The 25,713-nt window shown below is 37.2% G+C and overlaps 2 protein-coding genes across 3 annotated transcripts; both read left to right on the top strand.

Annotated features, from left to right (window-relative positions):
• The first annotated feature begins 4,901 nt into the window (after nt 1–4,901).
• On the top strand, nt 4,902–9,374 carry pfkfb1 (6-phosphofructo-2-kinase/fructose-2,6-biphosphatase 1). The gene is made up of 14 exons (XM_057319298.1): nt 4,902–5,218; nt 5,758–5,883; nt 5,986–6,082; nt 6,238–6,304; nt 6,428–6,502; nt 6,712–6,768; nt 6,856–6,977; nt 7,077–7,284; nt 7,538–7,684; nt 7,770–7,874; nt 7,960–8,089; nt 8,172–8,234; nt 8,410–8,474; nt 9,103–9,374. The coding sequence occupies exons 1-14, from the start codon at nt 5,131–5,133 to the stop codon at nt 9,160–9,162; spliced, it is 1,410 nt and encodes a 469-aa protein (XP_057175281.1). The 5' UTR covers nt 4,902–5,130; the 3' UTR covers nt 9,163–9,374.
• Nucleotides 9,375–9,919: 545 nt separating this feature from the next.
• On the top strand, nt 9,920–25,706 carry itih6 (inter-alpha-trypsin inhibitor heavy chain family member 6). 2 transcript variants are annotated; one of them, XM_057319256.1, is made up of 18 exons: nt 9,920–10,475; nt 11,484–11,519; nt 13,903–14,057; nt 15,462–15,572; nt 18,751–18,998; nt 19,126–19,292; nt 19,383–19,499; nt 19,758–19,929; nt 20,124–20,392; nt 20,848–22,012; nt 22,166–22,198; nt 22,293–22,310; nt 23,310–23,363; nt 23,687–23,707; nt 23,955–24,005; nt 24,206–24,319; nt 24,396–24,776; nt 25,118–25,706. In XM_057319256.1, exons 1-18 carry the CDS (start codon nt 10,395–10,397, stop codon nt 25,378–25,380), a joined length of 3,456 nt encoding a protein of 1,151 aa, XP_057175239.1. In that variant the 5' UTR covers nt 9,920–10,394; the 3' UTR covers nt 25,381–25,706. The 2 variants fall into 2 exon arrangements, with proteins under 2 accessions (XP_057175239.1, XP_057175238.1); XM_057319255.1 differs by having other exon boundaries at nt 9,921–10,475; nt 19,123–19,292.
• The last annotated feature ends 7 nt before the right edge of the window (nt 25,707–25,713 follow it).

The raw sequence follows: 25,713 nt of genomic DNA, 5'->3' as shown, positions 1-25,713 counted from the left end.
GTTATTTGTATGGGTAATGTTTTTTAAAAGTTACCTACTGCCTTATCATGTATAGTTATTTCCCTTTTCATTCTCATTGTCTGCTTCTGTTTGTCTCCCCCGCCGAATGGTTATAATTTGAGCCTATTTGAATGGATTTATGCTTTAGGCCTATCAATTGTAAATGTAAAGGATTTCCATCATTTAGCCACGTAACATACAGTAATAGCCTCCAACAACTATGCTTATGTATATGAAATTCTAGATAATATACAGTACCCAAATAGAGTCCCACCCCCCGGCCACCACTGGCTTCATAGAAGCTTGCTCAACACTGATCTCTTGTTTCACAAGACTTAGCCACATCATTTCCATGGGAAGATATTTTAAAAAGTACAGTATTTCTCAACCAAGTTCCCGGAGTACCATAAACAGTACATGTATCTAATTTCAAACCTTACTTAGACCTGGTGACAACTTAACCTGGTGTTTCACACATATTCATTTTTTAATCTTTTTCTAAACACATGTACAAATATCACTGTTGTAAAGGTGAATAAGAATTAGTTTTCTTTGCAATATTTGAGGTATGAAAATACCCAGAGCATCTTTTCTGTTATTTTGACCTGTTTCTCCAGTTTTCATTTTCTGCAACAACAAAAAATAATAATAAAATAAAAACTATTTAAGAAATATTGTCAGTCGTTCACAGAATGAAACAAAAATGATAATTCATAGTAAATTCAGAAAAACTGAAAATAATTTTGGAATGGTCTCTCAATTTTTTCCGCATCTGTACAATACATTTCTTAACAAACTATGTACAATTTGTGGCTAGACTATCTGAACAGCATCTATACATGTGTCTGTCTTCCACAGATTAACATCCTGTTTATGTTATGTCCCAGATTATAATGATAATGCATTGCAATGTCCACAGTGTGAAATAGTTTTTTTTTGCTGTTTTCAGTAAGCCTGTTCATTTTCACTTATTATGAGTACTATTTCTGTTTTGTAGCAGAATCTGTCCGTCCAGCACAAACAGAAGACATGATCATTGTCTCTGCAAATTTGTTAATCTTGTTGTGCCACATCCTGAAAAGCTTGCAAAAACATCTTTGTGAACCGCTTTGAAGACCTTATCATGATATACACACGTATGGACATTGGTCTCTTTCATATGAAGATAACAGTGTTGTATAGCATTTTTTGTATAGCATTCTTGTTTTTAAAACAGATAAAACTCTGTTCGTATAATCATAATATGCTATTTTGTGTCTTTTAATAAAATAAAAATTAAACGAATACTGATTCAACTCAGTTGGTAATTTAACAATATATGCCAATGTTTACCATGATTTTTAGGCACACAGTGTTGAGCAGCACATAACATATACAATATGAAGTGTTTATGGTTGCTACTTTTTAATTTAAATGTTTGTTTATCGGACAAATCCACTATCTCATCCACTTCATTCGAAGTATGAAAACTACATCATAAGCAGTAATTAGGAGTTTATTGAGGCAAAAGTTGTAGTTAATAGTTAGTGTTGCTCAAAAGTCGCTCAAGAGTTCCATGGCTAATTTTAACACCATGAACATTCTCCAGTAGAGTAAGAATTTCACGATTTGCAAGGCCATGTCTGAAATAATGCTCTATGTGTCTAAAATCCATGAATTACCACAATGCTGATCAAGCAGACTGCACATAAAACAAGGACATACGATCAAAAGCACATAGCGGCATAGCAGACATGTGCATGTGCAGATTAAACCAATATTACGAGAAAGTCATATGAGAAAGTTTCTTATAATAATGATTTAGTAAGTCAAAATTTCGATTTAGTTTCTCATTATTATGAGATACTAAGTCATTATTATGAGATACTAAATCATTATTAAGAGATACTAAGTCATTATTATGAGATACTAAGTCATTATTATGAGTTACTAAGTCATTATTATGAGTTACTAAGTCAATATTATGAGATACTAAGTCATTATTATGAGATACTAAGTCATTATTATGAGATACTAAGTCATTATTATGAGTTACTAAGTCATTATTATGAGTTACTAAGTCATTATTATGAGTTACTAAGTCGAAATTGCGTCTTAGTTTCTCATTATTTTGAGATACTAAGTCATAATAATTCCCAACCCTGGCGGAACGGGCTTCCATACCCTCGAGCACAAAGCGTCTTGGCTTAAAAGAGTGTCTAAAGCACGAGCCAATGGCGTTCGAGCTTTGACAGAGCATATGATTGGTTGAATGTGCTGAACGAATACGCCCTTCACTGAACGGACGAGCCTGTGTGTTTGAGTATGAACGAGAGAGATTTCGTTGGTACACGAACGAAATGAGTCAAAGGAGTCAAAGGACCCGCTGATTCTCGTCCGTGAACGACATGAACGAGCTGTTACTTCTCACTCATGAACGAAAGATGAGGTCTCTTGTTCAACAAGTACAGAAACGGACACAATGTAAAGATCCTTACGAAAATAATAAAATAATGCAAGCTGGTTAAATGTAACAAAGACAAATTAACATTGTCATTTTTATTGCATGGAAAATGTCAAGCCCTGTTTACTCAGTTATTGTACTGCAAGCACAGGTGTTTTGTGTGCATTTTGTATCATTTATTGTTCTTTCAAAGAAAAACGACTTCATTACGTTTAATTCATGTCATGCTCTTCTCTAAAAACTGTAAAACAAAAAAGTATTGGTTAGCTCTCATTCGCGTCACGTTGAGTAGTATCTGACTGCAATATCGGAGGCTGCACTCTCAGGACCGCATTTCTAGGACCCTGCGACAACGGAAGTGTCGAGTCGAGTGCATTTCCAGAATGGACGATGATCAGAGTGTGTGTCAAATTTGAATTATTTTTTATTAGTTCAACATTAAAAACATTTAACATTTCATTGGAAAGTTAATGTAGCCGAAGTGAATTGCTAAATAGTCTTGAATGCAATATTTAGCCACAATATAAGCTTCTAATGCTGTAAAACGAGTTGTAAGTATATTCGTTTAGCGAAACTGTAGCACGACTGGCAAGTTTAGATTTAACCCTACTGAGTTTATGTTGATTTTGTGACTATGGGATGATTGTTAATTATAGACCTAGCCAGCACAATAAACTGTAGCACTCTTCGTTGTGAAACCTTGTTAATTACTCATTGTTTTTCCATTTAAGTAATTTAAATTAATCTTAATGTTTTAATTGTCTCGTGCTCAAAGCCAACTTGTTAATCCCACGATGCATGTCTCTTCATTTTGACACTGTTTCTATAATATTGATTGTTACATTTGACATCATAATAATTGACTGTTAAAATACCATGTGCTAGATTTTGTAATGTACTGTGTAGTCTATTCAAGGACACAGCTCAGTGCAAGCAGTAGTATGACAAAAGATTAATAAACAAATTGGTCAAGTACTAGGCTTCGGCCTAATTTAAGTCTATTTATTTATATATATATTTTGTTTTTGTGTGTGTGTTTGTGTGTGTGTTCAACTGTTCAGTTGTGATTTTAAATAAACACAATCTTAAATCTGCGCCCAGAGTCATCATTGTGTCTTCACTCTGGACTTGAAATGTGGTTGATCTAATGACTGAAAAGGCTATACAATGATTTCTTGTTTATTTTTACTTTTTTACGTATTATATTATGCTAGTTAGTCACAGTAATTACTCAACATTTAGCTGTTAGCTAATAAGGTTTAATTGCATGAAATAGTATTTGGGTGTAATGTTTTAAAAACTAAGTAATTAGAATTGGGTGGATATACTGCCTTAAACCCTATTCGCACGGGATTAGTATTACCTGGGGACCTCTGGTCATTTGTAATAATTGCAGAGATTGTCTGTGATCTTAATCCCGTGCGAATCTGCCATGTCTGTAATTTGTAAAGTAAAAATTCCCCCACAAATGACCTACCATATTTTGACGAACACCGAGGTCCTGTGATAATATTAGTCCCGTGCGAATCGGCATCTCTGTGATTTGGCGGGCTCACCAATCATTTTTCAAGGTTTTATCCACCGTTTGCGAATAATGGAGGCTGTTTTGAAGTGTTTTGATATTAATTTGATTGCTGGGTCATTTCCATATATTGGCAAAACTGTTGTTTTGGCCGGGAGTCTCACGTTTATTTATTTATCATGGAAACGCTTGTAACATTGTCACATGAAATACAGATGTGGGGAGGTCATTTATAAATCACACGAGGTCCCCAGATAATACTAATCCCGTGCGTTTTCGTTCTCTCCTAACTCTGATTCGGTAGGTGGCGCTGTAAAACCCAAGTAGGGTCCTAGAAATGCGGCCCCAGAAGTGCGGTCCTGAGAGTGCAGCCTGCGATATTGCAGTCGGATAATATTGGTCACGTCAGCAAATAGCATTCCAGCTCCGGGTGTGAAGGGACATGTAATTGGTTAGATCTTCCACTGAACGAATAGGCCCACACTGACCAAGTCGCTGTTGAGTCTGAACGAGAGAGATCTCGTTCGTGAACGAATTGAACGAGAGTGTACACTGTAGGTCGGTCATTTAGTTCAGCAATCAGGAGAAAGCGGATACATAAAGCGCAGTTACAGGTAGGCTACTTTGCACGCTTGTTTATTTAAAATACATAAACATCACGTTTAACATAATCCCAGATTTATGAATGTGTAAATGACCAAACAATTAACTTTTTAATTATGCAGAAAAACCTTGTGCGTTGGTCATCTGAACCACTTATTCAGACTTATTTTATTTATTTAATGAGTAGATCAGAGACACACATTTTAATAAAGCCTGTAATCAGTTTACACGTCCATTAATACGTTCGTTGACATAACACAACACTTTTTCGCCACCTGCTGGCGTATTATAGAAATGGTCACTGAACGAATCAGTGAACGAATCATTTTGGGGAACGAACTGAAAAAGAACGAATCACTCAAATGAATCATAATTCCCATCAATAAAACACAGCGCGAACGTCACTACGGCAAGCAGCAGGTGTCCGATTTGACGGCTCCTTTTTCAACTCCTCCCTCGACTGAACCGGCTAATCTCACCGATCGGTCTGCAAAGCGCCGCATGAGGTCGAAGACACCTTATGTGAACCTTATGAGTTTCTAACACACAGAGTTCAACGACAATGTCCTCAGAGCAGGAGCTGACACAGACACCCCTGCTCAAGATCTGGGTGCCGTGGATGAAGACTTCCCCAAGCCAAAGAAGAGGGTGTGAGTGAAGGGACGTCTGTGATCACCTGCCATTTCCTTATCTTCTTTCTCTCTTTTGATTTACCCCTTTGTTTATCTTCTCTGCAGTTGTTTGTGTGTAAGGAAAGCGGTAATGTCTTGTAGATGATCAACCTGGCTTTGTGAACTTAAACCCTCTCCATTCTTCATCTGTGTTTCGTAATGTCGCCTCTGGGAGTTGCAGCAGAATGCAGTTTGTGTTCTTGGGATTATTGTGCCCTGCCCTCATTTGTGGCATTGAAGAAATGAAAAGGAAATGCTGAAAAAAATAATGTTGGTAGTTTTTATGGCTATATTTGCCATCTGAATCATTTGTACAGCTCACCTGTTCTTGTATGTTCCTTTGGCAAAGATGGCAGTGCTCCGCTCATCGTTCTTTTCTTATTTCTCCTAGATGAAGGGGTCTCTCAGATTGAATGCTTTAATATTTTATATTCACATGTTTTTAGTAAAGCAAATCTCCAACTCTGAAATGATCAACTCGTACTCAGAAATGATATTAAACGTCATCTGATCCACAGCCTCAAGACCCCAGTTTACAAACTGCCCTACAGTGATTGTGATGGTTGGACTGCCAGCCAGGGGAAAGACCTACATCTCTAAAAAGTTAACCCGGTACCTCAACTGGATTGGTGTCCCAACTCAAGGTAATTGCAGTGTTCGAATTGCTGGGTGAGAACTGAAAAATGTTTTTTAGCAGTCTTGTTTGCAGTGTATGTTTGTTTCATATGATGCATGTTTTTATTTAGTCTTTAATGTGGGTCAGTATCGAAGAGAGGCCGTTCAGACATACAGAAACTATGAATTTTTCTGTCCAGACAATGAAGAGGCCATGAAAATCCGCAGGCAAGACTTAAAGTTCACATTCACAATGACATTGCTTGACATTTAGAAGTTTTAATGTGTTAATTGATTATGTCCTTTATCACCTAATATATAGAGAAAAACTGCATTTGTGTATGTACATTATGCATTGTTGTGTATGTGTGTCATGTGTTCAGGGCATGCGCCTCAAATGCTCTCAAGGACGTTGCTAATTACTTCACTAAGCACCAGGGACAAGTAGCAGTGAGTCAAGAAAAATATGCATTATTTTATATATTTCATGTAAATAATAATAAAGCAACTTAACACCCACCCAGTACATTTTGGATTGGTATTGCACTTTAAAGTTGCTTGGTTTCTTTAAAGGTATTTGATGCCACCAACACTACAAGAGAGAGAAGAGGAGTCATCATCAGTTTTGCCAAGGAGAAGGGCTACAAGGCAGGTGCAGAGTTTTGCTCATTTTAACAGAGCTTTAATGTGTGTCTAAATGCATTCATTACTCCATCTCTTTCATTTTATTTCTGGTTTCATGTTGGCGATATTTTACTGTTTCACCTGTCAGGTTTTCAGGCCGTAATCTTTGGCGTTCCAAAGAAAAACGCATTTACCATTTTTTCCAGTTAACCACCTTTAAATGTCTTGTCCAGGTGTTTTTAATTGAATCCATCTGTGATGACCCAGAAATCATTCAGGCAAATATAACGGTAAGACTACGCAACTGTCCGGTCACGGTTTTGTTTTTATTGTTGAGAACAAATTAATCAAATTGTCCTTTTGTTGGGTTTTAACAGCAAGTAAAGTTGAGCAGCCCAGATTATGAAAATTATGACAAAGAGGAAGCGCTGGTGGACTTTCTGAAGCGTATCGACTGTTACAAAATGTCTTATGTGTCCCTGGACGAGGAAAAAGACAAGTACACTCAATTGCATACAACATTACAGCAAAACCTTTATGTTTTATTACATGCACTTATCTGTTTCCTCTTCTTTACTTTGTCATCCATGTTTAACAGACACATCTCCTACATCAAGATCTTTAATGTGGGGTCAAGGTACCTAGTGAACCGGGTTCAGGACCACATTCAGAGTCGTATAGTGTATTATCTCATGAACATCCACGTCACTCCTCGATCAATCTATCTGAGCCGGCACGGGGAGAGTGAGCTCAACCTGCTCGGAAAAATTGGTGGAGATTCAGAGCTCTCTTCTCAGGGCCAAAAGGTGATCTTGAAAGCATATACTCCTGGAAGCATATAGCATATACAGCTGGATCTGTACAGCTCAAGAGTAAAAGTGTATCTATATTTGTGTTATACTGAATGATTCTTAAAAAGGAAGTTCCTGAATTATTTTAGATTTTTATTGTAAAACAAGATCATCAAATTTTGCATTATGTGATGTGATTTTGTGTGATTTCGCTGGATTTTTGAGCAGATATTTTTTGAGACTAAATGACCCCCATTTTATCTTTTAGTACGCTGGAGCCTTGTCAGAGTTCATCAGGGGTCAGGCCATCAAGGACCTGAAGGTGTGGACCAGCCACATGAAAAGAACCATACAGACAGCAGAGGCGCTAGGCGTCCCTTACGAGCAGTGGAAGGCCCTCAATGAAATTGATGCTGTAAGCTTTTCATGTGTCGTGTGTTTGTTACATGCAATAAAATGCTGGTTATCATAGCTGAATTGTTTTTCTTGGACCATTTAAGGGTGTATGTGAGGAGATGACCTATGAGGAGATTCAAGCAAATTATCCAGAGGAGTTTGCAATGAGAGACCAGGAGAAATACCGCTACAGATATCCAAAGGGTGAAGTGAGTCCACATCACATGTTGTCCCAACTCCCCTGAAAGTCATATTGATCAGTGTTGATTATTTGCAAAATTGTGTGTTTTGCAGTCTTATGAAGACCTGGTGCACCGCCTGGAGCCCGTCATAATGGAGCTTGAGAGACAGGAGAATGTTCTGGTCATCTGCCACCAGGCAGTCATGCGTTGTCTTCTGGCCTACTTTCTGGACAAAAGCGCAGGTTTGAAACACTTACTGACTGTAAAACACACTCAATTCCTCAGTTTATTGTCTTTACAGTGATATGTCTGATCTCCTCACAGATGATCTTCCTTATCTGAAGTGTCCTCTGCATACTGTTCTCAAACTCATTCCATTAGCGTATGGTGAGTCTACAGCTACACTGCACTGTAACTATGTATTTTTCTTATTAAAAAATGTTTTTTGAGAGGAAACAAGTAAAAATAGAGTTAATAGGATGAGCATTACCTTATATCGTTTGATATATTGTTGATGTTGAGGAGTACATACTCATCTTTGTACATCATATTTATGTCTTAGGATGCAAAGTGGAGTCGTTCTATTTAAACGTCAAAGCAGTGAATACACACAGAGATAAACCTTCCGTAAGTCATAAACCTCCTGAAAGTGTGATTTTTGTTTTCATTTAATTTTGATGAGTAACAATCCAGTTGTTTCAGTTAGTATCACCAGTGTAAATCTTTTTAAAATACTTGCAATAATCCCATGCATTCTATAGATTTAATTTCCTGTTTTTTACTTTTGTTTATACGGCTGTATATGTACAGCTTTGTATTAAGTGTAAAGCTGCTTTGCAAGAATGCAACATTTTAAAAAGCCCTATATATTTACATTTATGCATTTGGCAGACGCTTTTATCCAAAGCGAATTACACTGCATTGTATTATACATTTGTTTCTGACTATGTGCAATCCCCTGGGATAGAACCCCTGACCTTGGCATTGCTAACGCCATGCACTAACCACTGAGCCACAGGAAAGCACTCAAATATATCTAATTGGGTGTTAGATGTCTAATGCTAGCTTTCCTGTGGCTCAGTGGTTAGATCATGGCGCTAACAATGCCAACGTCAGGGGTTCGATCGCAGGGATTGCACATAATTAGAAACAAATGTATAGTATAATGCAATGTAAGTCGCTTTGGATAAAAGCGTCTGCCAAATGCATAAATGTAAAAAATGTAAATGTACTGGGTTTAATGTTTGGATTCTAGGATGTGAATATCACAAGAAAGCCAGAAGAAGCACTCCGGACTGTCCCTGAACATCTCTGACCTGAATGGAAGAACTGTGACAGTGAAGCCATTCAACGCAGAAACGTTTTTTTTTGCCAAATCAAAGAAATATATCAGATTATGTGTCAACAGTTGGTGGGCAATTTAAAAAGATTTAAGAATGTTCCATCCAAATTCGTCAACATTATAAACATTGTGTTTTTTAGGATTTTAAATAATTGAAATAATAAAAGAAATAAAAAAACATTTAAGATTCTTAACTTATTTCTAGGCCATTAATCAAATGTAAGCCTATGTGACGTTGACTTTGATCACTTTGTACAAAAGGTTATCCGGTTTTTGCTTAAATTTCTAGTATTAAAAGCATTGGAGTTTAAATATACATTTGCATATTGTAAAAAAGCATATCTTTGAACCTCACTTAAGACATTTTTCTTGTGTTCTGCTATTTTTAAAGTACCTGTTGCAACCAAAAAGTATTATTTTAAAGAATACTAATAATATGTATAATATATTTTATTTATTATTAAATAAATAAATAAATATGTATTTAAGTAAGTTGTTAACAAGGAGACAGAGATATTTTAGATTATTCAGAATGGTATAGAGGAGCTTACTAGTTACTCACTAGTACCATGGACAGCAACCAAACAAATAAAAACATATTAGACATAAAATGCAAAAATAACACTAATCATCTCAAGGCATTGCTCATTATAACTGATTATTTGCTATATATTAAAGTATTAGAGTCTTCAGCCCAAGTAAGATTTGTAAATAAACGTCCCCACACACCCAAAATATCCGATAAAATCATTTTTCAGCATTGATTTTGGGCTCCTTGTCTTCATATTTGATGCACAACAATATAATGATATGCTGGTGAGCAACTGGCTGGTTCTCAAAAATCTCCTTCAGAATTGTAGCCATTCAGGGGTTAATATTTTGTGGTCCTTTTGGCCCCCAAAACCGTGGCGAGACTGCGGAATTCCCACCACGTACGCGTGAAAAGAGCAAACCTTGAACTTTAGAAACCAACAAAAAACCTAAAAGTCACTGTGTGGTTACAACTAAGTGTTTTCATCCGTCTCGATGGCATTATTTGGCCTTCCGTATCAATGTTAGGATCTTTTTGGAAGGGAGGGGGCATTACTACTCCATTTATAAACAACTCTGTGGTCAGTAGAAGACTTTACGCACTCGTCTTAGGGGTAAAACAGTGGATTTGACTTTCGAAGTCTAAACTGAATGCAGTGTTTGATACCAGCAAAATGGATTTAAGTGTTCATGCAGTTGTTTTGATCGCATTGACCATTGGTTCCTTTGGATGCGCCCGGACAGTCCCTTTCCAGGTATGTCGTTTTTTGATAACAGCATCATTATTGATATTGTCAAGTTGTAACTGTGCTGTGGTGTTAAATTGTGGTCTGTTTGTGTTTGTTTTTATCTGGAGAAATTAATGTGGAATAAAGTGTATGTTGAGGGACCGATTTTCGCGTTATGGCATAACTACGCGTAAAAACGCACGAATGATAAGAACGAAGAAAAACTCAATGAAACGTCGTTATAAAACAACAGCAGTGTTATAAAATAAGTTGTTAGATTTACGTTGAGTTTAATAAGAAATTTCCGTAGGATGCAAATTATGAAAGGCAAACTAGATATCTGCAATCCCTTTTGTATTCGTTTTATAAATTAGGTTAAATGAGAAAATGGCTATTACTGTTTTATTCTTGAAGCTCATTGAGAGACCCTTAATAACATGTCCAGCATATGTCTAAATGGACACTTTCTGTAATGATTTTTAACAACTGTTTAGTTGTGGTGCAAAATGTAATGAAACGGGACAATCTGTGAAAGCAATTATATATACTACTGTCGCTCAGTTACTGTGCCATGTTTAGCTATTTATTTGCATTTACAGCAGGAGATGTGGTAATGTATTGACCCAGCAATATATTGCGTGTAAAATTATTTGCTCCCTGTGTACAGTACTCGCATTTATTACATTTCCACCCGTTTTATGAATGGCTTTGATTCAGTGTACTTTAATGTATGATCAAGACCAAACCACTGGCATCTGTGAATGAACTGAGTAGGTATGAAAATATCTCTTCATATAGCTCTTTGGCACTCAAAAGCAATTTTGTCATTGGTAATTGAATAGTAAATAAATTTACTAAGTTTATATGAATAAATATGAATACCTGTGGCACTAATAAAGAAAAAACACTGTTTTTTCGTTATAATGTTTAGTTGGACTTTCTTTCATATTGTTCCTAAAAATATTTTAATTTGCGTGCATCAAGTGTAAGACAGGTCAAAAGATATCAAAAACACTGTTCTTTTGTATTTTTCAGAGACTTAGACGTCAAGCCTCAAACGCAAAACCAACAGTAAGTATAACAATAAAAATAAATTTTGCTTTATATAAAACTTTATATAAAATTCTACCACTGCTGCATTTAATTACTGCTGTTTTAATCTGAAGTTTCAGAAAGCACTAAAACAATGTTCTAGACTTAAATCAACCTATGATGGTCAATGGACAAATGCAAGTAAACACAGTTTGTCATTTTTGATATCTTAAGAATGGGTTTGTTTCAGTAAAGCACAAAAATGTTTGTTTGCGTTATAGCAGCAATAAAAGCAGAAGACCAAATAATCATTTTACTTTCAGAGGACCCGTCGGCGGGTCCATAATTACATCATAAAAGTATTCCCTTAATGTTTACATGTATTTCTGTAACACTATGTGGTATCATTTGAAAGCTTAGAGTAGTTTCTGGAAAAGAGCAACATTTTGGCATTTATTGTACATAAAATAACTTATTTTTGGCTAAAATTCATCATATCCCCATGTCATAGCCCCTTTAAAATCATGTATGTTTATGGTCATGAATGCTCCAATATGTCCAACATGTTCAAGTTATATATCAAATGAAAGCTCTTATTCTACAGAATATAGATCTCCAGTTGGCTTTATTGATATTTTACCACAGATCGAATGCAAGTCGAATTAATTATGATTGATATGAAATTGATATTTGTAAACAAACAACACATCCATCGAATATCTAAGCTAATAACTGCATCCCACCATTACACTTAGCCACAAATGCTACATGATCTTTTTCGTTAGGTTGTTTTCTACAAAATAAGTCCATTATTACCTGTTTTCGTGGTTTTAAAAATTAAAAATCCGCTTCCAATGTCTCCAATCAACGTGCTGCGTCAGCAACGTGACATAAAGCTTGGATAGTTAAAATTTAAGTAAAATATCTGATGCTCTGTCTATCCACATGAGATACATATTAAACGGAAGCTCAGACTCTGACCTCTATGTAGACCCCTCATTTGTTCAAGTAGGTGAATCAGAGACTGAGATATGGCAATGCGCAACAGGGGAGGTGGGCCAAAACAAAAGTAGCATGCGTTCACCACGAGCAAACTCAACACCAAGTTTCGCTTGTTACATGCAATTTTGAGAGGTTTACTGTGAAATTACACAAAAATATTCCATTTATACCACTGTATGTGGTTATGGGGTCTGTTTAAAATTGGGTATACCAAATTCAGGCGGAAATTACGAAAAAAGGACACTTGAGTTGCTTTTGAATAATAATTGAATTCCACATGATAGAGAAAAAATATCATTTTCCTCTATTTGTTGGAATCGAGAACAATTGTCTGCAGGTTCCTGGGCCCCTCAGGCTCAGAGTAATACACTTTCAAAATCAGAATTTAGAAAGCAAAATCAAAACGCGCCTTTATTTTTGAGTCTTTTTCACAGAAATGACAACACATCACTTGTTTTATGAAATTTGGAGGGGTTTCCTGGAATATGACACCAAAATTTTGTATTTACACCACTGTATGTGGATATGGTGTGCATTTAAAATTGGGTATGCCAAATTCAGGAGGAAATCCTAAAAAATGGCCCAGAGTTAAACAGGTTAAGGCCCTGGATAAAATCTCTGACGTTATTCAGAGGTTTGTTGATCTTCTAAATACGTCTCTGCATTGTTGTTACTTTATCCTTTCGTTAAAATGTAGCTTTGTGCAATGCTATTCTGTTGCATGCACTGCCGTCAAGAGAGTACTATCTCGGGTAGACTGGCTTTTCTCTAGCCAGACCAATGTGGTCTGAATCAAGTTCAAGTAAACAGATTTAAATGTACTGTATACCGAGCTTTGACATAAGTTCAAAAGTGTTAATAAATCAACAGTAGAATGCTAATTATAGCCTTTGAAGTTATTTTTTCTTCGTCAAATAAGTTTTATTCAACCTTAAAAGATCATAAAGTAATTACAGAATCAGGACCGTTAAAGTTATTTAACATGATCATGCACTCAAATAAGTTTTTAATGCTATTGACTGGGGCTAATAGTCACACAAAGTTGTCACAAGGGCTTTATTAATTATAAGGTGTTTAGCTAATTTTGTGTGTGTGTGCGCGTGCGTGCTTGTTTATTTTTGTGAATTGTTATTTCATATCAAATTATTATTTTGATTATCATATTAAAATAATAGTTTAAATTAGTTTTGCTAAATAACTTGTCACCTTCTTTTTAAAGGCAGGTTTCTTTAACTAACTAACTAATCTTTTTTCTTAGGCAGTAATTGAAATATTTACAATTTTAGCCACGACTGCAAGTTTTTTTTAATTGGGTGAAAAATGTGAATACTAATCCCAGTCTTCAGTACTCTATGTATTATTTCACATTGTATATTACAGTAATGTATTATTGCCATGTTGGTGTTTGTTATGCCCCTAGCTAAAGGTGACCGATTACCATGTGCGGTGTTCTGTAGTATCTCGCTATGCTTTAACCACAGTGGAGAGCACAGTGTGGAACCAACACCACATTACTAAAGAAGCTGCCTTTGAGGTGGATTTGACTCCATCCGCATTTATCTCCAACTTTACCATGTGAGTTACACCACTTTTCTTTCTCGCATTTTGCATAACTTCCAAGGTTTAGCCTCTAAAATATGTTTGAAAAACAGATTAGGAAAAAACATGCCCTTGACAATTAGTTAAATTACAATCAAAGACATATCATTTGGCTGAAGTTTGTAGTTTTATCATGAATAAACACAGCAGGGTTGCAATTGTACTAATGATTCATTCATGTGGAAAGAAATGCTCTGTGATCAAAAGGGGAAAATAGTTTCGATGCTGAAATCAGATATACAGAAATAATTAACCAAAATTACTCTTCATGAAGTTAACATATTTTGACGTTTACGTTCATAAAATGTTCATCTGGGAAACCTCTGTGAGAGACCAGTGAGTAAATCACATATTTTCATAAGAGTAAGACTTCTGTTAACCGCTTTTCCAAAAACAAGTGCTATAAATAAACAAATTCCAACAAATAAGTCTCCATAACAGCTTGATAAAGCACACGGGGCCTGGATTTGGAAACAGATGTAAGTCAAAAGAAAAGAACATTCAGGGCAGATGAATAGCAGGCTTTGTCAAGCAAGAAAAACTAATAGAGAATTAGGGGAACTGGCTCTGTTCACTCTTGCTTTTACCCGGCACAGTTTACCAAGGAACCTAGCCAAAGTACACACACTCACACTTGTACATGTGCATAAACACATGTACATATATGTAGAATGCACGCATATACCCATTCACAAAGCAAAGTTTCAATGTGAACTCAGGCAGGATACACATTTGCTCGACACTTTTATCAAAAATGGTTTGCAGTGCATTCAATGCTGCTTTAAAAAAATCCTGTAACATTACTGAGAGCTCTGTGTGTTCACTGTCACATGCACAGCTGTCCCAGACGTCTCATCGCCACACATACGTGCCGGCGCCTCATTTTCCGCTGTGCCTTAAACTGTCCATTTACTCGCTCTTTTACAAACAAGGTCTTTTTCAAACTTGCTGGTTTATTTTGATTAGTTCTTGTTGATTTTTATTTAAATATATTTGCTTAAAGGGGCAGACCTTATTTTAGCATTTTCTTTCCCTGACCCTCATATAGAGAAATACAAACGGAGAGTGTATGCATAGCCCAGTGTTGGTGAACTCTTAAGTGTTTATGCTTCTGTGTGAGAGACGAGGCCAGAGGAATTGCTGTGAATGCCAGAGTTTCCCAGTTACTGTGTTTGCTGAGGGAAATGACCTCCTCTGCTCACCTCTTCATCAATGTCGTTACCTGTTTGTGTGTGTTTGAATTGGATGTGTCAACCAACCTGTGAGAAGAACATTCTTAACTGTATATGTTGTCAGACATCACTATACAAAAAAAGTGCCAAGACTGTCGGTATGAACTTGAACGTGTGCTTCTTTTTTATTTCCAATGACCTCCACCAGCATGTCAAATGGTAAAGTCTATGTGTCTGAGGTGAAGATGAGAAATGCTGCCAGGAAGATGTATGACGCAGCTAAGAAGCAGGGGAAAACAGCAGCACTTGTTGCCACTAAGTGAGTCCAAAATCTATTTAATACCTTCTCCAGTGGGACTGGATTTTGTTTCTTTGGCAGTATTACAGTCAGCAGACTTCCACTAGAAACTGGAACAGACCACATTTCATTTACCTTCCAACAAGAATACATTTGATAAATAAATACATGTTAAAATCCACAAACTCGCCCAACGTAATACCACATGTGTCTCTTTTAGAGCTTCAGAAGAGATTTTTCATTTTCTCAGACAGTGCTCACACTTGCTCAGACATCAGAGATTGCAAATTTATTTCATTTATAACTCAAACATTTCCGAATTATTTTAAAACTAAATCACCTGAGATATGCAACCCACATTCATTTTTATTAGGCCTGTCAAACGATTAATAATCGCACCCAGAATAAACGTTTGTGTTTACATAATATATTTCGGTGTACTGTGCACAGGGGCGGAGCCAGGGGGTTGCCAATGGTGGCCAAGGCCACCATAAATTAATCTTTGGCCACCCCCCCCCGTCCCCCACCACAGCTTTGCCGGCAACTTTTTTGCGGAACCATTTTTGTACAGTTGTTCCCATATGGACGCATTTCAACAGCGCACCTCAAACAAGTACTTCTCCACCCAAACTGAAGGTGGCAGTAATACACTCAACTTGAATATCAACCATCCAGTGTTGCCAACTTGGCGACGTTGTCGCTAGATTTAGCGACTTTTCAGACCCCGTTAGCGACTTATTTTTCAAAAAGCGACTAACGACAAATCTAGCTACTTTCTGAATGAGCGTTTGGCGGTTTAGCGAAACATTCTGCTTCACGTCTATTGCGCCGCGAGAGCGAGCTTTTGCCTTCCCAGCGCAGCACCGCCTCTCTGTGTCTACTCTGTTCAGTGCGCGGCAGGAGAAGCAGCACATTCAGTTCAGACCGCACTGAGGCGTGAATGAGAGAGGCATGTTCAAACAGCGTTTCCAAGAACTAATCACTTATTGACCTTGTTTGAGCATTTATGATTTAAAACGCGATGACTGTATGGACACATAAACAAGAACACAGACGGATTTTAGCTGTTCAACGAAAGTGACTGCTGGTGTGTCGTTTTAATTGCTTGAGTTCACTCACTATTACATGCGTTTTTGTTGTCTGGCAACAGAAACAGAAAAATAAGTCATTAATAACCTATTTATTGTGCATTTGGGTGTATTATTTTAATATAATACTGTATACAACCGCTCAGAGAGTAGAGATATGAAGCAGACCTGAAGCACTTAGCTGTCAGATACTACGTGATGACGTCACTGATGTGCGCGTGACGTCATCTAGCGACATTTAGCGACTTTTCGGCCAGGCTTTAGCTACTTTCCATTGAAAAGAGTTGGCAACACTGCCACCAACACAATTACAGAAGAAGAAGTAGTGTTGTTGTTGTTCGCGTGTGCTCCAACGGACTTTGCGCGTGCAGTAGAAGGCCTGTCTGTATCCCGCCGCGAGAGAAGAGGTCACAGGTAAGTTAACAAGAAGAATTAAGTTTATTCACTATGTTTGAAATGTTTCTTGTCTTAATTTATGTATATTATGGCTGGCGTGCTGAAGTTGAAACAGACATGGTAAAGTTTGCTAAGTTAATTTAGGCTGTTAACTTAGCAGTATGAAAGTCGCAAGCTATAAACAGTTTCACTGTGTCAGTGTCATTTAAAAGAGCGTTGTAGAAGACCATTAAAAGTAAAGTCAACTTTCAGTGCTGATTTAGCTTAATGGTGATGGTCTGTCTGTGTCATATCCTTGAAAGGGAATTAAAATGTTTTGTTGGCAGTTGGCAGCCAAATGATAATATGCAAAGTATTGCAAAGGAATATTTTTGAAATGCTTGCCCATAATGTTAAGGTTACTATATTTTGGTTTTTCTGTGATATTGTAATGTTTGTTTGATAAAAGTGCATTCTGGTATATTCTTATGTCGTGTAAATTGTCATTATGGTGTGAGCTTTATCACCAATTAAAAAGACACCACCTTCTGCAATGCCACACTGTTTAAGATCTTTTTTTTTTAATCAGTTTAGTAATACATTAAAAAGCTTATGTGGATCTTCATGATGTACTTCTACATGGCAATCACTGCCTGTTTAAGTAAATGAGTGAGTGACTAAGAAACACTACTAGATCCACAGTGACTTGCCACATAGGGAAAAAAAAGATTATATCAGTTTCTGTGCTACCCCTGTGTGAGCTATGGTCTCAGTCTGGCCACCCCTATGAAAATTGTCTGGCTCTTGTCTGGCTCCGCCCCTAATTTTTAGGTCTATATTCTTACTGTGTGTTAAAAATAGTCTTTTTGTGTCTAATATTTAAGTACAAACATAAGAAAAAGTTGATAAAACTGCTGATACCATACATTTTACCTCTGGATGGATCTTACCTTTTTTAACAGATGTTGCTTGGTTTACATAATATTTCATTATGATGCACACACAGTAGTCAGTATACCAGTCACAGTATACTGGCATTGACAATAACCATGATATTAAAAACAATGATTATTGATTTTGTGTTAACTCTACACATATAATGATATCATAAATGATTCAGCACCTGTTTAAAATTTAGCCTTAAAGTCCCAGTAAAATTAAAAATGACAATGCCTATTTTTTCATGAAATATTGCAGTGTTTATTGTAAATAGTTTATCAATGTGGGTCCTTTTCTTTTTAAAATTTGTGTGCCCTCATAATCTTTAGTTAAAATCTGAAAATGCACTTCCTTCCTGTAATGACGATCCATCTTAAATGTTAGACGGCTTGGGCGGAGCATCCATTAAATCCTCCCCTTCGACTGTCAGTCTGCTGCCAGTTCCATTTCAAAATCCAAAGGCTGTTTTTATACATCCAATCAAATCGCAGAGAAAGACTAAAGCACGCCCACTATTTTTCTTATTAGAAATTCCATTTCACTCGGAAATGCGTCAAAATACGGAAATAAAAAAGATCGCAACTTCCGGTTGAGTATATTGAGTATACCCTTCCTCTCTATACCCATATTTTGAGTGTGATTCATAGTACAAAAAAGAGAAAACATAAAGTAAAGAAAATTAAGGATGAATTCAATTAATATTATCATTTAGAATAGATGATTCTAAATGATGAATAGATATCGCTGTAATATAATATAATAATATCGTTATTTGTATCGTTATCGGTATTTTGAAGGGAACGGGAGATCGAGAAGTTTCGTGTTGCAGTCAATGTGCCACCCGGGGCTCGTGTGTCCTTCTCGCTGTCTTACGAGGAGCTGTTGTCACGTCGACTAGGACGCTATGAGCTCACTCTGGGTCTGCGGCCTGGGCAGCCTGTGCAGAACCTCTCTCTGGATGTCAGCATAGCGGAGAGGACGAGCATCAGCTTTGTCAGAGCTCTGCCACTGCGGACTAGCCGACTGCTCACCAACAATGTTCAAGGTACCCTGAAAGAAACCTCCAAAGATCTAACCAAACTCATTGCTTTGATATGCAACGTAGGCTATGTTTGTTTCTTCAATGTGAATGCAAGTATTGTTGATATGTTGATTCACTGATCTTCTAGCAGATGCAGAACCTCCCCCTTCAACTCAGGTCCAGCAGAATCCCTACTGTGCACATGTGCGCTACAATCCCAACATGCAGCAACAGAGAAACTTCTCTCCCAGAGGTCTCCACGCAGACTTTATCATTCAATACGACGTGGAACTCAAAGACCCCATGGGTGACATCCAGGTCTTCACACTTATTCACCTCATTGGTGCTAAGAGAATGAGGGTGGGTGGCCATCTAGATTTGTAATGTTATCACGGTTCTTCACTCCAGGTGGATGATGGCTACTTTGTTCATTACTTCGCACCCCGAGGTCTTCCAGTGGTTCCTAAAGACGTCATCTTTGTCAATGACATCAGTGGCTCTATGATCGGCACAAAAATCAAACAGGTAGCATCTCAACCGACTTAAAGGGACAGTTCAGGCAAAAATCGAAAATTCCATCATCATTTATTCACCCTCATGTTGAATCTTTTTTCTGTGGAACACAAAATAAGGTATTTTGAGTAATGTCTTAGTGGTATTGTGTCCATAGAATGGAAGTCAATGGGGGCCAATGTTCTATGGTTGACAACTACTACAAATCCTATGACTTGAACTGTTAAAACATCACTGAATTATGTATTTCTTCGTTATATTTTACTGCAGACTAAGGCAGCTATGATGACCATACTGAGCGACCTGCGTGAGGGTGATTACTTCAATCTCATCACATTCTCAGATAAGGTCCACACCTGGAAGAAAGGACGCACCGTCAGGGCCACGCGGCAGAATGTGCGAGAAGCCAAGGAATTTGTCAGGAGCATAATCGCAGACGGCTGTAGGTGGTTCCTCTTTACCTCATATTTCCATGTTGGTCCAAACTGATTTATGCTGGCAGGTGTTCTTTTGCGAAGCAACTTCAAATTCCAGCACACCAGCATCTAAACAAACTTATGCTCATGAGCCGCAAATCTAGTCTTTTCAACAGAGTGAAGACTAAAAACTACATTATTTCTTCTCACACCACATCAGGGACGAACATCAACGCAGCTCTGCTGTCTGCGGCCCGACTACTGAATCCTACCTCACCCTCATCGTCACCCACTGATCACCGTGTTCCCATGATCATCTTTCTGACTGATGGAGAAGCTACTATTGGAGTGACGGAACCAGATGTGATTCTGCAAAATGCACAGAACGCTTTGGGTTTAGCTTCATTGTTTGGCCTGGCTTTTGGAGACGATGCTGATTTTCCTCTTTTGAGGAGGCTGGCCATGGAGAATCGTGGTATGGCTCGGATGGTAAGTGGAAACTGGAACTTCACTAGTACTAAAAATACAAGAAAATCATGACAATATTTACAAAAATGAATAAATGTGTTCACCCAAAAGCAAAAAATGATGTCATCATTTACTCTCCCTCTTGACATTTTAAACCTGTATGACTTTCTTTCTTCTGTAGAACACAAAAGAAGATATTTTGAAGAATGTTGGAAACCAAAAACCGTTGGTCTCCATTGACTTCTATTATATGAACACAAAACTAATGCAAGTCAATGGGGACCAACGGTTTACCAACATTCTTCAAAATATCTTCTGTTGTGTTCTGCAGAAGAAAGAAAGTCATACAGGTTTGACAAGAGGGTAAGTAAATGATGACTGAGAATGTCATTTTTGGGTAAACTATCCCTTTAAATTATGTTACTGTAAGCCACTTCAGATACATGTTTGCAAAACGCATGATTGTCATTAATTAGGTATATGAGGATGAAGACGCAGCCATCCAGTTGAAAGGATTCTACGATGAAGTTGCCAGTCCTCTCCTGTCAGATATCCAGCTGTCCTATCTACATGATCAGGCTTATGATGTCACTCGTACTCTCTTCCCCAACTACTTCCAAGGCTCCGAACTGGTGGTTACAGGACGACTTAAGCCGGGCGTACGAGATCTGAAGGTTACGCTGACAGCGAGCGACTCAAAGCAAAAGGTGAAAGTGGAGAACGAGCTTCCGTTGACCCAAGCAGTCGTAAATACTACAACAACATATCTAGGCTGTCCGCAGGCGCTGGATGGTATTCCCAGCTTCGTGCATCGACTCTGGGCATACTTCACTATTAAGGAATTGCTGGTGGCTAAAATGAACACCACCGATTTGCTCATACAGCGTCTTCTTGTGGATAAAGCCACCAATTTGTCTCTAAAGTACAATTTTGTTACACCCGTCACTTCTTTGGTGGTGGTAAAACCGGATATCGATGAACCAGAACCAACTAGTTCTGCCATGACGACCACAACTGGCAAGACCGCAGATGGTATCGTATCAGGTTCGGCAAACGTGACAAATCAGACATCTCCCAAAAAATCGAACTCTTCCTCAACTACCAAACCAAGCAAACCCACCGACTCGAAATCTGTACGAGTACATCCACCACCCTCAGGGCTTCATACCACTGGACGACCACCCAATACCTCTCTCTCCCATCTTTTATCATTGAAGAAGACCACTACAGTGCCTATTAACACCACTCCTACCACACCTTCCTGCAAACAGTCCTCCTCTCCTCCCAGCACCATCAAAACCCCAGCAACCTCAGGTGTAGTTAGAAACACCCTGAAGAGTTCCAAGACTCCACCTAGCACAGTGAAGACCACTCCTTCCTCTCAACCGGTCAAAACCACAACACAAGCCACCTTAGGTAAAACCACACCGTTTGTGAAGGAGTCATCATTAACTGAAATTGAGAACTCGACTACCTCAGGACTTCAGCAAAACCCACAGACACCACACACCAAAACAGCATCCACGACAGATGCAGATTCAGATGTTGAGCTGGAAGTGGCCACACTGCTGGCTCCAAGTTTTATGCCTATGCAAGGAATGACAGATGCACCTAAATTGTGGGAAGCCTCTCGTGTATTGGGTGAGTTTCTTCTGTGAAGCACAAGTTTGCTTCTCTCTCACACAAGTTTGCTTGATGTGAAGGTTTGATATACAGTACAAGTCGCTTGTGATATAAGCATCAGCTAAATGAATGACTATAATTGATATGATATAATGTTGTTTTGTGTGACAGACGCCTCTTCTACCATCCATATTCAACAGAAAGGTATGACAGTCCAGTTAATCTTGTATTTTAAAGTATCAGGCTAGAGTGTCGGAAATATAAATTTGTTTTTTTCTGTCTTCCTGCTCTCATGCAGATATTGATCTTGTTAAAGGTAGGTCATCTATGGTAGGTTTATCTATGGTAGTTTTGCACTAAATAGAGTTCCTCAGAGATGACGTATTTTTGTAGGCCAACCCTGAAGTTGACGCCGCACTGGTTCCCTCGAGGACAAAGCCCATGCATTTTTCCCATAGGCTATTGAAAGATCGCAAAAAATAAGATCTGTTATTAACAAAGATTTATGATGTTTACATGCTTTGTCTATCAAGATAATCTTTACAAATGAACACCACATTTGTTACTTTTGAAGCCGAAATACAATCGGCAAAAGTAAAACGCTAACATGAGGCTATAAACAGACTACACTTAAGGTTGCACGATATCAACGTCACCATCCCCAAGCCTCCTACAACTCTTTCAAACTTTATTAAAAATGTGTTCCCTGGTAAGTAACGTTCCTGCCAAAGGATGTAGTTGCTTATAATGAATAATAATTAATTACATTTATATAGTGCTTTTCTGGGTACTCAAAGCGCTTTACATGGTAGGGGGAATCACCTTAACCACCACCAATGTGCGGCATCCACATGCATGATGCGACGGCAGCCATATTGCACCAGAACCATTTTCCCAGGAGGCCTCCCATCCAGGTACTGACCAGGCTCAACCCTGCTTAGCTCCAGTGGGCAACCAGTCTTGGGCTACAGGGTGATATGGCTGCCGACTATTGCTTAGCAACTTGTTAGCAACAGCCATTTTTAAGACACAATAACTTTAAAACTTTAAAAATCATGAGCAGGTTATAACTGGTGGGTTTTATGTCATAAAATAAAACGTGAAAATATTTGGACGTTTTGTTAACCACAGATCTTATTTAAGGCAATTTACCAAAACCCTTTTAAAAAGAATTCATAGACTTTGGAGCGATGGAACCAGAAGGGCTAAAATGCTAACTCGCTTCCAGGGTTTGCATACAAAAATATGTCATCACTGCAGTACTCCTATTCTGTAAATATGGCCAAAGGCGCCTCATTGTGATATTGCTTTGTAGATTACAGTGCAGCACAAGACTACGATTATGACTACAACATCCATTATGATTCATGTAAGTTGAAAACACTTGAATCTGTGCATCTACTAACTACACTTTAAATATTTTTTGCTCCCTTAAATTTTTAAGTACAATCAAGTTGGCTGTGCAAGTTATTTTAACATACAATTTGAAAATGTAAATCGTTTTTACATTACTTCACTTAATTGAAATAAATTAAGCCATATTAATTTACTTTTTTATGTTACTGCAACTCGCCACTTTAAATTTAAAATAGTAAGTTGAAATTACTTGTAAAACCAAGTTGATTGCACTTTAAAATGTAAGACTTTTACAGTGTAATTTGAGTTATGGTTATTTTGGTTCATTTTTTAAAGATTCAGATGCTGAGGAAGTTGGTGAGAACAACATTTATTAGCATTTATTCTTAATATAATAATATGAATAAGAACAATATAAAAATAATAAATGTATTATATATGTTAATGTTATTAATGATTATTTATATATAATTATTATTATTGTTGTATTATTATTAATATTATTAATAATAATTATTACACTACATTATCATTTAAAAATCAAAATACATTTTTGTAATATTTTTTCTGTTATATTAACACATAAACAATCTACTTTTAACAGACCTAGACAACTCACTCAGTTTAAACTCAGCCAGATTATTTTCTTCATCAGGTATGACACTACACTAAATTAAATTAAATTAAATTGTACTTTTTCCTTTTTTCCTTGTCGCCAAAATTTCTTGTTAAAAGCAGGTCACAGTAAACAAAATTATCACATTGTAATTGTGATGCAGTTTAAAACATGAAATGAATAGTGTTAAGTCGCATAGAAATTTCTGATGTAAACTAATTATCACGTGTCACTTAAAGTGGATGGAGACCCTCACTTTGTTGTTCGGCTCCCAAAAATGCACCAGAACTTGTGTTTTACCATTGATGGAAGGGCTGATGATGTGCTACGCCTCCTGGAGGACCCAGACAATGGTATAAATCTATATCTTGCAATGTATGACTGTAATAATGTTTAGATACTGTTGTTCTGACCTGTTTTTATACCAAGGTATTATTGTGGATGGGCATCTGATGCTGGCTCCTCCTAAGGAAGGGATGGAGAATCGTACTCGAACATTCTTTGACAGGATTACCATAACCGCTGCCAATAGTGGCTTCATGGTCACATTAACAGTGGACTTAGTGGAAGTAGAGATCAAAGGGAAGGGACTCGAGATGCTGCCCACCAATCAGCATGGATCTTTAGAAAAACAAGGCTTGAGAATCACAGTGAATGAACGCCACAGCTGTTGGATTGCTCTTGGGACGGAGGTGCAGTTCCTCGTTCTATTCCATCGCTATAACCACCCCAAATACTTTCAGGTGGAGCACCTGGGCTTCTATATTACTGAAGGCATGGGGCTTTCTCAGCGAAGTCAAGGGCTGCTGGGTAGGCAACATTTTCTTATTGAAATAGTAAGGGATTTTGTGGTTTTAATTTGCATTTTAAATTTGGACTTTCAATTTTGATTATTTTGCTGAATTTTTATTCTGGTTGTTGGTTACTAGTGCCATTTTTTGTCAGCATATAATTTAAATGTTTTTTATTGATTTATAATATTTTGTTATATTATTTATATAAATAATACTTTATTTAATTATTTTTGGTCTTAATTCATTTGGTTTTGGAATCATTTTTATGTTTCATGATTATGTTTTATTTAACGATAACATATTGTGATGGTCTAATTGCCTTAACCTAATAGGATCTTAACATTTTCTCCCTTCTAGGCCAGTTTCTACAAAACCATATAGAGGTGATAAAGGTCACAGACCAGGCTGGTTTTCATCATGCCCAAACAAATAAGAAAGGCTCACTGGCCATGGGATTGTTAAAGAAAGGAGATGAGCATTTTCCTGTCACCCTACAGGACAAAAACCTGAAGGATTCATCCAAAAAACGACACTCTGTTCATTGTTGGGTCGTATCAAAGGTAGATGCAGAGAGACTTTTGGGCAGTTCCTATCAGAGCTACGTTGTGGATTACCAATAAATAATCCCTCAATTGTAGCTCATGTTTCTGTATCTACAGAGTTAGAGGAGATGCATAAAGGACAATGAAATGGTATTAATATTTCAAAAAATAGTATTCTCACTGTGATTAAAATTATTTAAAACATTAAGCAAAGATTTTCTAAGCTTCTATTTAGTTTGCATAAATATATGTATATATGCTTCCATTTTAAATGTCAAAAATACAATTGAATATATTTAAAATCATATAACAGAAGATCACTGTGTAAAGATATAGACTGATACTAAACTACTGTAAATTAGTCATTAAAATCAGATGCTCAACTTTGGTTAGAAATAAAACATTTTACAT

Source organism: Triplophysa rosa, linkage group LG21, assembly GCF_024868665.1.
Source record: "Triplophysa rosa linkage group LG21, Trosa_1v2, whole genome shotgun sequence".
Lineage (NCBI taxonomy): Eukaryota > Metazoa > Chordata > Actinopteri > Cypriniformes > Nemacheilidae > Triplophysa > Triplophysa rosa.
The sequence above is the reverse complement of the archived record's forward strand: the minus strand, read 5'-3'. Positions and strand labels throughout refer to the sequence as shown.